The sequence below is a fragment of the Ovis aries genome, chromosome 20 (genome assembly GCF_016772045.2).
Source record: "Ovis aries strain OAR_USU_Benz2616 breed Rambouillet chromosome 20, ARS-UI_Ramb_v3.0, whole genome shotgun sequence".
In the NCBI taxonomy this organism is placed as follows: Eukaryota; Metazoa; Chordata; class Mammalia; order Artiodactyla; family Bovidae; genus Ovis; species Ovis aries.
This window is the reverse complement of record NC_056073.1, coordinates 10,226,378-10,238,901: the sequence shown is the minus strand read 5'-3', so window position 1 is coordinate 10,238,901 and position 12,524 is coordinate 10,226,378. Positions and strand designations below refer to the sequence as shown.

The 12,524-nt window shown below is 47.6% G+C and overlaps 1 protein-coding gene and 1 long non-coding RNA gene across 9 annotated transcripts in view; one reads left to right on the top strand and one right to left on the bottom strand.

Moving 5' to 3' along the window:
- Positions 1–9,453, bottom strand: part of BRPF3 (bromodomain and PHD finger containing 3) — a 35,300-nt gene extending 25,847 nt beyond the window's left edge. For 2 of the 7 annotated variants that reach the window (XR_009597560.1, XM_042237073.2), the window contains exons 1-4: positions 9,196–9,453; positions 7,901–7,938; positions 4,502–5,978; positions 1,011–1,167 (exon numbers count right to left, since the gene is read on the bottom strand). Coding sequence is in view for 6 of the 7 variants with exons in the window: in XM_042237073.2 (XP_042093007.1) it covers positions 1,011–1,167; positions 4,502–5,952 (1,608 nt within the window). In the remaining variant the exon portion in view is untranslated. The remainder of the gene's footprint in view (positions 1–1,010; positions 1,168–4,501; positions 5,979–7,900; positions 7,939–9,195) is intronic. The other 5 variants (XM_060403128.1, XM_027959209.3, XM_042237075.2 and 2 more) reach the window with 5 other exon arrangements.
- A 321-nt stretch (positions 9,454–9,774) lies between these two features.
- The window catches only part of LOC114109624 (uncharacterized), a 39,119-nt gene continuing 36,369 nt past the window's right edge, over positions 9,775–12,524 (top strand). For both annotated transcript variants that reach the window (XR_006057278.2, XR_003586237.3), the window contains exon 1: positions 9,775–10,152. This is a non-coding gene — a long non-coding RNA (uncharacterized LOC114109624). The remainder of the gene's footprint in view (positions 10,153–12,524) is intronic.

Sequence of the window (12,524 nt, the reverse complement as noted above, 5' to 3'; positions counted from 1 at the left end):
GAGCTACAGCCACACAATTATGGACAACTACAGCAGTAGACAAGCTCTCCAAGCCAACGGGCAGACAGACAGCAGGGCCCCTGGGAATATTACCACTAAGGAGTAAGAATTAGGGTCAGCAGAGGGTGCGTTCAGTGGGGTACAGGAGGTGGGAAATGGTGTCACAAAGAAACTTTAAGACAAAGTGACTGTGCTGTCAAATATTGTCCAAGAGTCTACAAGGTGAGAGAATATGAGGGAAGACTTGCTGGGCTGGAAGGGTGTCACTATTCTCGAAGAAGCTACAAGGGAGCAAGCAGACCATTTCAAGGAGAGAGCAAATATACACTTCTCTTTCAGGACTTTAGTTACAAAAGGCAAAAGTGAAATCAGACAGAACAGAGGACAGCAGAGTCATGGGAAGGTTTGCTTTGTCTCTGAAGTAAAGGTGTAGGAATATTTAAAGGCAGAAGTAATGGAACAAGTGAAGAGAGAGAGACAACTAAATATGCTTTTAAAAAATCTCTCAGGGTGCCTCCACCATGTTGGAAAACACTGAACATGCAGCAACTCCAGATGCTAATGTCTACAAGGCCACCCAACTGGGCAGGCTGTGTGCTACAACTTAGACAGTTAATTTGTGTATTTCTTATGGAACATTTTTTGGCAGATGGCAGTATCGTGTCTTATGCAAAGTATGCTTTTTCCTAACTCATATATCATGGCCACCTAACACACACTTAGCCCACTTCTTCTTTTCTGCAGTATCTAAAGGGGTTTCCCCATGTACAGGGAAAGTTGGGCCTGCTCTCCACTCTCCCCTAGAATTTGCTCCAAGCCAAGCCTCTCATCTAGGAGGATGTCTGGTCTAAAGAGCGTTACAATGCTGGAGGTCATTCCTGGGGTGGACCACCCAGAGGGGTGAAGGCTACAGGCAAAGGCTCCAGAGGGCTCAGGGAACACTGCCCCACCATCTCTCCTTCATCACTCTCCACCTCCCTCCACTGCCCTCAAACCACTACTTCACTTACCTGCTCAGCGTTCCTTTGAGACTGCAAGTGGGAGTGCAGGCGCCGGATGAGGGGGACACCATTCCGTGCCTGCCGCTTCAACAGCCAGTAGTTGTGAAGCCGTTGCATGAACTGGGTTTTCCTCTGAAAGGAGAGACCACTACAGATCTTGTTCAACCTTGAGTAGAGGCACAGGGAAGCGAAAGACACGGTCAGTGGGCAGCCTGGATTACAGCCTCCTATCAAGACCCCGTGCGTGGTTCATTTCTGAACTTGGTAGAGGAAGACAGAATAAAGTAGCCAAATGCCTCACCTCAGAGAAAGGTTTGAAAAGGATGGCAAAGTTAAGCAGCTCAGATTCAGCATGAGATATTTCACTTGACTGTCCATCTCCTGCCTTGCAGGTTCCAAAAGAACCCTCCCCCAGGAACCCAGACCCTTTAGTCCTGGACTCCTAAGACATAGGTCTGTGCCCCAATACCCTCACTCTTTTCTTGATAAAGGAAGCAAAAGGCAACAGGAACTTGTAAAAGCTGTGGGCAATGTAGTCACTATTTCCTGCTCTTCTGTGGCTAAGGGTCCCATCAGACCAGGGAGTAGTCCACAGCCAAGCTGGAAGGAAAATTAGTAGGAATATAGCAGGCTACTGCCCTCTGAACCCAAATGCAACCCTTTGGAGTTGTCTGACCTCAGGTTTTTCATTAAAAAACTCAGCAGCCTAAAAATGCCTAATTTTGAAACAAATTGAAAAAAAAAAAAAGAATCTAAAGACATAAGAGGACGGAGAATCTGAAAATTTAGCTGGCTCCACAAAGAAAAATAAATAGTATACAATATCACTTATATGTGGAATCTAAAAACTATGAGAATATGAGAATTCCCTGGCTGTCTAGTGGTTAGGACTCAGTGCTTTCACTGCAAGGGCCCAGGCTCAATCCCTGGTCAGGGAACTAAGATACTGCAAGCTGTGTGGCATGGCCAAAAAATATAAATAAATACAAAATATAACACACTGGTGAACATAAAAGAAGCAGACTCCGAGAGAACAAACTACTGGTTCCCAGTGTATGGGGAGGTGGGCAATACAGGGCCAGGGGAGTGGGAGGTATAAAATACCAGGTATAAGATAGCTCAAGGGTATACTACTGTATAACATAGGGAATATAGTCAATATTTTATAATAATTGTAAGTAAAAATTAATCTTTAAAAATTGTATGAAAATAAAATTTTAAAATTTAGCTGGCTTAACTACCCCAAAAGAGAAGTCTGCAGGTTAGGATTTAAGCCAATAACACATGAGGGGGTGGGGGGAAGCAGTAGGAAAGGCATTAATGAGAGTTCATAATCTCTACAACAATGTTCAGACTGCAAGGTGGGTCACATTATTCTGTTTCAAATGATGGAAAGGCAGAAGAACAGCCTCTGTTCTTGGCTGAATACACTGTTGAAGCCACTAACGCAGCTAATAAGATGGTGAAGTTGGGCAGGATTTGAACCCATGATCTCTCTGCTATACCATATTGTGTTCCCAAATTGATTAAGCAAGGACTCAGTGCTCCTCTGGCTTTTCCTCTGCTTCTCTTACTCTAACTTGCACACTTCCACTGAAAGGAAGATAACTGTGGCTAAACAAGGAAGGTGGAACCTAAAAAGTATGTTCATGTTGGGCTGGACATTGCTCACCTAGGCCTTGCGCCTTTCCATGGTCAGACATCCCTGCCCCAAAGCCAAGCTGACAAAATCAAGGCCTAGGCCTTTCCCCAAAGAACAGATTCCCCCACCAACACCCATGCCAAGCACACCTGCCCAGATGCAGGCATCCCCCTCCCTCTACAACCTCTTGGCCATGGAAGGTCCCAATAGCATTTGTGCAGGCAGGGAAAAGAATAATAATAAAATAGCAGTAGCAGCAGCAGCCACCATTTATTGAGCGCTTACTATTTGCCAGGCACTGTGCTGAGTGCTTTACTTATACTATCTTACTGATTTCTCCCAATAACCCTTTAAGGTAGGCTCATTTACAAATAAATACACTAAGGCTGAATAGAAGTTAAGCGACTTGCCAAAGATCACACTGGTAGTGACAGAAGTTCAAGGTTCAAATGCAGGTCTCTCTGGTTCTTAGTCAGCAGGACCCTGCTGGACCCTGCAAGAAACCACCTACAAGAGCAGACCTGACAACCAAAAAGTCTAGCCCCAGGGCATAACCACCAGGGGACTAAGCATGGACCCACTCATCCAACAGAAGCGGGGAGCCTAGAACAGCTCTGTGACTAGAGGGCCCATTTCCTATTGACTAAATCTAACTCCAATCATGGTTCACAAGAGCCTCTCCCTCTGGATCTTCTGTCTTCTTGTCTTCTTTCCAGATGGACAAGTCTGACTGCCTGCTTCCCGCAAACAACTCACTTTCCTCTGCCCACCAGTACTCCTTTCTCCCTGTCTCTTACACAAAGAGAGACAGACAGACAACAGGAACAGAACCTAAAGGCATCATGAGCCCCAGCTGGTGGTCCAGGGTCTGTCACTTTCCCTTGGTTCCTTCCAGCCCTTAGAACAGGACTTGGCATATAGTAAGTGCTCAATAAACATCTCGTTGAATGAATAAAGGAGTGAACAACTTTACCTCCCGTGGCCGCAGTTTCTTCATCTGGGGGTGTGGGAGAAGGTGCAAGGACTATGTTAGATGAATAATCTCCGAGACTCCTTCCTGCTCTAACACTGCAGTCTTTTTAATGAACATCAACAATGAGATGAGCCTCCAATGGAAAATCTTCCCTGTCTCTTGCTTCTCTGCCAAGCTCCCATCCCTCCAACAGCTCCAGATACCTCTCTGATTATTTAAAACAGGCTTGGTGGGAGCCAAAGTTTCTTAGTTATACTGCAGAACTGATCTTTCCTCTACATCTAAAAGTTTCTTAGGAGGAGACACAACATATCTTTCCCACACAATAACCCTCTTATGCAAAGTCCCCATCATTCCCAGGATGGAGCTTTCTGGACAGCAGATACCCATACTGACCCTTTGAAACAGAGGTTCTCAATTGGAAGTAGTTCAATCCCCATAAGGTTACTAGAAACGTATGTAGGGAGCATCTGAGGTTGTCACAAAGATGAGGCAATTAGGGAGGAGATGTGAATGGCACTCACACAGACCAGGGATGCTAAACATCAAGAAATGTATGGGATGGTCCTAATAATGAATTACCTCCTATCGAAAATGCCACTGGTGCCCTGTTGAAATATTACCTTAGACATCCCGTCGCCTGGGTTTCTAAGCAACTTAAGTGTGTGTCTCACCTTGAACCAAAGGAAATACATTGCTTTGAAGGGCACAATCAAAACCACAAACCAGACTGGGCGAGCCCAGGGTCCAAAGGAGAAATCTAAATCTGAGAGCACAGAAGAGAACAGGAATTCACCAACATTAGGGAAGGAGGTCTGGCTCAGGGCCAACACCAGCCCAAGAAGAAACCATGTGTCCCCAGGGAGACATCCTGGGCAGGCTCACCTGTAAGAGGGTATCCGTGGGACAGTGACCATGGGGACAGTGGAGGTCGTGTCTCGACCCACTTCCTCTGGCTCCTTCTTGATCCTTTGCTTCAAAGCCATCTTGTTCTTCTTGGACACTCCCTTGAGGGGGCCACCTACCCCACCCTGCCCTTCACCTTCCTCCTCCTCTTCTACCTCTTCCTTTTCTTCCTCCTCCTCACAGGCCTCCTTCAGCCCTTCCTCGTCCCCTGCCTCACTCAGGCTTCCAGGAGAGTCGCCCTTCCTCCTAGCAGTGGCAGCACCTGGCGGTGAGTGGGCCTCACAGTAGGCAGTCTTGCGCACTGTGAAGATGGTGCCATTGAGGCTGGTCTCACGCATAGGCTCAATCTTCATGAAGAGCCCGGCCCTCTGTGCACACGTCACGTGGAAGGCCGTGTAGCAGTTCACCTTATGGCACTGGATGGCTGCACCTAGCCCCTTCTGCTTGCAGATATAGCAGGTTAGTTTCCAGCGGGCAGGTGGGATGTTGTCGATGCCCTCAATGGGCTCCAGGAACACGGTGTTAGCAAAGCAGACTTCAGGGATCCAGATGGCACACACCACATGGGCCCAGTGCCCATCACTGGTCTGTTTGAAGGCGCCACCCTTGTTGGGGCAGAGGACGCAATCCACAGGCCGGGAGGGAGACTGTAGGCAGCAGCGGCATAGCCACTGGCCCTCAGGGATGTAGGGGACACCATAGCACTCCTGGTGGACAGCCAGGTTGCAGATGTCACAGAAGAGAATGACGTTGCTGTTGTGGCATTCATCATCCAGGCACACACAGCAGAAAGCATCTTCATCAATGAGTGACTGTTGGGCCCCACTACTGCGACTTTCCAGGTACGATTCCTTCTCAAGCCGGTCCACCAGCAGCTCAAAGGTGTCTGCCGACACCAAACTGTACCCATCTGCTCGCCGCTTCTCGTTTACCAAGTCCAGCCAAGCGAGGTCCTCCTCATCCATGTCATACTCGACTTCTGCATCCAGATCTTCAGGTGACTTTTCAATGTAGCGGTAGTAAGCAGCAGGCAGCGGGGGTGCTTCTGGCTGACTGCCTGAGTCCACCATGCGGAAGCTGGGTTGCGGGAGGTGGAAGGAAGAGCCAGATGCATGCTTGGAGCAGGACTCCTTCTTTTTGCCCTTGGATGAGGGTTTTTTGGACTTGCCAGGGAACTGAGGCTGCTCACTGTTTTCCTTGTTACTATTGCATTCGGTGATATCCTGGGCAGTCAACTCATCCTCTGTGATGATCTTGAGCGGATCATAGATGCTAATACGATGCAGGCGTCCATCGATGTCCACCTCCACAATCCGCTGGGCCTGGGCATACGTCAGGGTCTCCCGAGTGGGTGAGCACTTCAGACTATAGGGGGATGGGGAGCGCCGGCCCTCGGCATTCGGCCGCGACTTCCGGCGAGGCTTCCTCATGGCACCTGGGAACCAATGAGACAGACCTAAGGAGAGAAGGCCAGGAGACTGAGCTGGATGGTTAGGCACGCATGCACTCATTCACCTTTCCTTCTGATCAGGTGGCCACTGGTAAACTGGCTATTTCCTCAGCCTGAGCACCCTACCCTTCAGGCATCATTTATAATGGCTTGCTCCTTCACCTCTTCCAAGCCTTTCCATAAACAGTGCTTCTCAGTCAGTCCCTCTCTGACCATTCTACCCAAAACTGCAAATCTCTTTCCCTCATCAGTCATCTTTCATCCTGCTTTGTTTTTCACTGTTACTTACACTCACCAATTTTTGCTGTGCTATTTAATTTACTTATTTGCCATGTATATTTTCTTCCTTCCACTAGAATGTGGGCTTTCCAGGTGGAACTGGTGGTAAAGAACCTGCCTGTCAATGCAGGAGATGTAAGATAGAAGAGATGCAGGTTCAATCCTTGGGCTGGGATCCCCTAAAGGACATGGCAACCCACTCCAGTATTCTTGGCTGGAGAATCCTGTGGACAGAGGAGCCTGACAGGGTACAGCCCATTGGGTCGCAAAGAGCCAGACACAACTGAAGTGACTTAGCACAGTACAGCACTAGAATGTAAGGTCCATGAGGAGAAGGATTTTTGCTTGTCTTGTTTCCTGTTGTATCTCCAACAAGTGTTAGCTGAATGAAACGAGAAGCCAAACATACGTTATCCCTACCCTTGAGGAGCTCTGTCTGACTGAAGGGACAAAAAAGTACAGATCACTACAGGGAAACATGGGGAGAGAGCTAACGTTCTAATAATGTACATAAGGCTGTGGGACAGCTAACTATGAAAAACGGGGGTGGTGGTTAAGGCTTAGGAAAGGAGTAAACAAGAATAGCATCCATTTATAAGCTCTACACATGAACAGTGTAGAGCCATGAACAGTGGCCCCCATGGGGGATCAAAAATCATAGGTCTAGAGCCCTTTCCCAATCGATCTTACCATGATCAGAAACCCTATCCCCTGATCACACTCAGGGGTGAACGGGGTGAAGGTACCTGAAATGTCTACCACATGTGGTCTAAGCACTTCAAACTACAATGTGCAGGGTATTCTCTGCAAAAGACAGCATTCATGATGCATTGGTTAGAACATCTCCAAGCAGAAACCCCAGAAGCTCTGGGAGTGGCCTCAAGTGGCCTATATGGGACTCTCACTGGACCCAAGGCCAAGATAATGAAGGTAATATCTGACATAAACTCTCAATGTATCTGTTACTTCAAAGTCCCTCTCTCCCAAAATACATCGTCTACCCCTGTGCAACAAGGAGAAAGCTCTAAATTTTTCTCACATTGTTTTCTGGGATGGAGAGAATTATGACAAGCTCAGAAGGAGCTGTGGTTGCAATTACTGAGGCTATCAGTGCTAGAAAAGACCTTTGAGGATATGATGCCCTGAGGTATAAGCAGAGACTTGGAAGGCTATGAACAAGGAGATGATTTTAAGGAGACAAAACAGAATCTGCCCCTTTGGTTGCAAGATCTACCATCTTTATAAAGTGTAGATGGTGATGATAATGTAACACACTTTTCTATAAAGCCCTTTTGCTTTTAATACTGTTCACAACTGTTTTGGAAGGTAGAATAGATATCCTCATCCCCAATTTACAGATGAAGAAACAGAAGCTCAGAAAGGTATTATTCCACACAATGCTAGTTAACGATAAAGCTACAATTCAAACCCAGATCTTTTGATCTGCTCAATTCATCTCACTAGGATGTAAATACACCACAGAGATGTCATGGTCTGGTACAAAAAGAGGCTCTGAGGCAGTGCAGATTGTAATCTTGGCCCAGTGTGACCCCCAAGAAAGTCACTGAATCGTTCTGTGCCCCCCTACTTCATCAGCAAAATGAAATTAATCTCTCAAGGGTTGCTACTTGTTAATAAAGTACCCTTACCATTCTTGCTCAAAATGCCTTTCAATCCCAAAGTGTGACTGAAACAAAAACAAACAAAAAACAACTTTACTGAGGCACAGTGCCAGGCAAGCACAAAACGTATTTGGAACCAAAGGAAAGAGAATCATCACAGCAATTCTGTGCAGGTTCCAGAGACCCTTGGCCACTCCATGCCTGACAAACGCCAACTCCCTGGGGGGCAGCCCACGCTAACAGACCTGCTTTATTACCCTCCCCCCTCCTTCAATGGCGTGGAGACCCCTCCAGAGTAAAAATCTACCTCAGTACTAACTCAAAATGGCCCAGAGAGCAGATGAAGCCCCTCCTTTGTCAAAGTCATGGTATATTGCCCCTCCCTACCCGCTATCTGCTACCTCCTGGGCAGCTCGTAGCTCGGGTCTCTCTCAGCCGGGCGGCAATATCTACAGAGACTTCTGCTGTCCTACCCAAGACGCTGGGGGGCAAACTCCAGAGGGGGAAGGGCTGCTGCTGAGGAAAAGAAGTTTCGCCCGCAAGGAGCTTACAGTCTAGTTTTTTGGCGGGAGTTTCTCATCCCACACAGCCCTTCCCACATATAGAGCTTCAAATACCTCCCAACACCCTCAGGGGTCTACCTGGCACCCCCTGAGCCCCGCCTCGCCCACTCCACACAGGTCCTCGAAGAACGAGCTTCTGCAACTAGACTGTTGCCCCTGCACCCCACACGAAATACTCATGAGACAAGAGAGAACCCCAGCCAAAGCTCCCTGCCCCTTTAAAGGGGCACCTCTTCCAGAAGAATCTTAATCCTTCAGCGGAGAAAGGAGGGAAATAACATCTCCTCACCAAAGGGGAGGGGGCGAGCGCGCCAGAGACAGACTGACGCGGAGTCCGACCCTCAGACAGAGAAAGCTAGCGCCTGCGAATGAGCGGGGCACACAGGCGAGAGCCCATTGGCCACCTCACCTACCCGTCAAGAGGAACTGGGGGGCCAAGGGACGTTCAGGGGGTGGAAATCTCCTCCGGTCTGACCAATTGGAGAGTGTGGAGGGGGCGGGGCTCGGTGGCTTGGCTTCCAGGACCGGGGGGAAAACAAGATGGCGGCTGCGGGAGGGGGTCCTCGCTTTTCAGCTCCCCCCCTCACTCGCCTTCTCCTTCCCCGCCGCCACCCTGGCTCCAGGAGAGAGCTTTCGCGCGGCCTTCGTCCCTGTCGGGAAGCCCCTCGCTTCCCTCCCCCACCCCGCTCAGTCCCTGATCTCCATAGGCCCTGCTGCCCTCGCCCCCGCTCCGTCTGGCCCCGCTGCCGCCCCCATTACCTCAGCCGCCGGCCCGGCCCTACCGTTCGGGACCCCTGGGCGCGGGCGGGCCAGCCGTCTAGCAGGTTGGCGCGGCCCGGGGAGCGGAGCGCGGCCTCCTCCCGCGCTGGCTTCCGCGGCCACCGCCGTGCCCCCTCCCGGCCCGCGCTGGGGCCCCGGCCCGGCCGCCGCCGCCGCCGCTCCCGGGGGAGGAGGGGGAATGGAGCCGCCGCCGCCGCCGCTGCCGCCACGGAGCCCGGCCGAGGGGAGGGAGGGATCAGCCCCCAGGCAGGATCCGCCCCTCCGGCCTCCCCCCCTCCCCCCGCCACCTCCACCCCTTCCCTCGCTCCCTCTATGGCTCCGCGGGCTCTCCCGCTGAACGGGATCGAGAGCGCGAGAGGGAAAACAGGGGAGAGAAAAAAAAAAAAAAATCCCCCCGCCCGTACCCGGCGCGGCGGCGGCGGCCGGGGCGGTGCGGAGCGGAGCGCGGAGCCGCTGCCGCCACAGGGCACGGTCCCCTGCTCGGCCTCACGGTGGCGGTGCGGACGCGGCAGGGGCGCGGAGCAAAGGCGGGATCTGCGCTCGCCGCAGCCCGGGTTCACCCCGGCCCGGCTCGCCTCCTTCGGGGCGAGCCCGACCAGAGAGCTGGAGGACGTTCGGATCCAGCTGGGGAAGACACAAGTCCCTAACTCCTCTTAGAGTGGTTGGTCATCCCCTCTCCCCAGCCCTGCGGGGGAGGAGGCTAAGGTTTGGAGCGACAGCCCCTCTCCCCGAGCTAGAGGGTCTCTAAGCCAAGAGCAGTCATTGAAGACAAAATCGGTCTGCAGTTTTTCTGTGGTGCAGGTGCCTGCACTACTTGTAGAAGTCGTCCCCACCCCACCCCCGTGTTCCAGTTCAGAGGACAAAGGTCTATCGATGTCCATACCTTCCCCCAGTGAGGACAACCGGGGAAGACCTGCCTGCCCCTCTTGTGTACAGGTGAGCGTCTTATTCCCCACCAGACATCCTTTATAAGAATCAGACCTGACTTTTCTTCCTCTCCCTTCTGGGTTTTTAAAAGCGTAAACATAGAAGTTTGACAGTCTTACTTAGGGACGTCTGGTAACTCATTTGTCACCATAGACACGGGAAACACTCTCCTTATACCTGTTGGCTAGGAGTCGGTTAATTTAATGCAAAAGCGGTTTCCTAATAGATGTTCAGACTCTCAGGTTTCAAAAATCAGCCCGGCTTTTGCTTTCGTATATAAATTCAAGAAAAGGGCGCGTTTGCCACCCCTCTTTTCCTATAAATTGGAAAGCTTACCGCATATGACTGAAGTCTTAAGCACCAATATTTAACGATGTTTATAAAGGGTGTATGGATAGACTGCCTTTAAATGTGAAGATGAATGACATGTTTTGAAAGCGATACCTCTGCCCGCGCTGGTGGTGCAGCTTGGTAAGACTCACAGTTTCTTGCTTGGTTCTGATGATCAACAACACAGATTGTAGAGTCAGAGGATGAAGAATAAAGGCTTTAGGACCCAAGTCTTCCAAATGTTTGAACTGAACCAACTGCAACTTTTGAAGTATAGATGTTTATCATTCTAAGGAATTTAAACATTGTATTTTGAATTTGAAAGTTTGATTAAAGACGCTCATTTGTATAACAAAGATGTTTTCCTGATTACATGATAGTACCTTCTGACAAAGTAATAGCAAAAATACTTTCTTAACCTTTAAGCCAAGAAAGGGCAGGGCATTGTTTTGAAAGCTGTGATGGTAAAATAGTATGAATTAATGTCAGGTGTTTTAAGGCTAGGGGGAATAATCATTTGGAGGGGAAATGTGGAAAAAAGATGATTAACTGTAGAAAGGAAAGCCCCAGAGACAAGAGACTATTACAATTACTTTTAGTTAAAGAAGCAAGAACACTGAATTTCATTCCTTGTTCTTTTAAAATGTGAACTATAACCATTTCTACATATAACTAGTAACTTTTATTTCTTGATGGATGTTCTCACATTTTATTTAGTACAATTCTCATTGGTGTGATTGGGAGCTTTTTCCACTAAAGTTAATGAAAAATACTTTGAGGAAAATGTATTTAAATGATTTTAAATGCTGTTGAAAATGCACTGTTAAGCTGTTACATATAATTTCCAGGTTTTTCTATTCGAAGACTTCATAGAAGACCTTATTCAGCCTAAATGTTTCTTTTCTATTTTCAACGTCCACTTTCTTAATGGTAACATTATAGTTGTCCTCACTTATATTTTTGACATTTGAAATTGGTTTCTGTTAGTATAACTGCATATATAACTGGTTCACTATAATGTAATTTTAAATGTAATGTGGGACAATTATGTCATTAAAAACAATTTTGGAACATGTATCAAAAATTCCAGAGGCACTAAATTTAATTCAGTTTAATCTTTAGCTATTTTGAAGTGTTTAAATTCACCAGCCCTTGGCCTTTCCATTAAACCATACAGCAGTTAAGTTCAACAGACAGAGGCACAGACCTTTGATTCCCAATAGCAGTTTTTAATATCCTCCATTTTTTAAGTAGAGACTAACTTAATTTTGAGTAGGAGATTGTTTTACCACTTACACCCAAAAAGGGAACCATGAATACAAAAAGTGTCCCCTTAATTTTTTCTTCCAGCATCTCAGGATATCTTTGTCAACAATTTACTATTATCATTAGTTTACTGAGGCAAGAAACCTCTGATGGGTCAGATACAATACCTACTGGATTAATGAAATATATGTGAATAAAAGAGAATAGACTTTGATTGTTAAATTATTTTTAATAGAATATTCTTTCTTTAGACCTTGGCCAAAAAATTCTAAAGCCTAAGTGGGAAGAATATGGGAGGTTGGAATCATTGTGATAGTTTTATGCTGTGATGAAAATGCTTTCTAAGAATATGTTCTTAGAAAAAGGAAAAAAAAATAGCTGTGCTAACAACAAGCTTTAAACTGAATACCACACTCTCTAAATTTAATTCCATTCACTTATTCCTATAACAGACATTTACTGGACACCTCCTCTGGGTCCAACACTGTAAAAGTTGCTTTGGAAACTAATGACAAAATTTCAACCTATAAAGGGCATAGTGATCATATGTAAACATAGAGTCTGTGTGGGTTTTTTTTTTTTCCCTTAAGTAGTATGCAATCAAGATGGTAGCTAGAAATAATTAGAAAATATATGCAGGAGAAATTAAATAAAGCAGTGAACAGTGTAGGGTTACTACTATTCAAATGAAGGATAGGAGACTTCTTTTAGCCTGGTTCTAAATAGTGATGGATGTGACTTGGAGAAAAGAATATAGAATGACATTATTAGACTGGTGCCTGGGC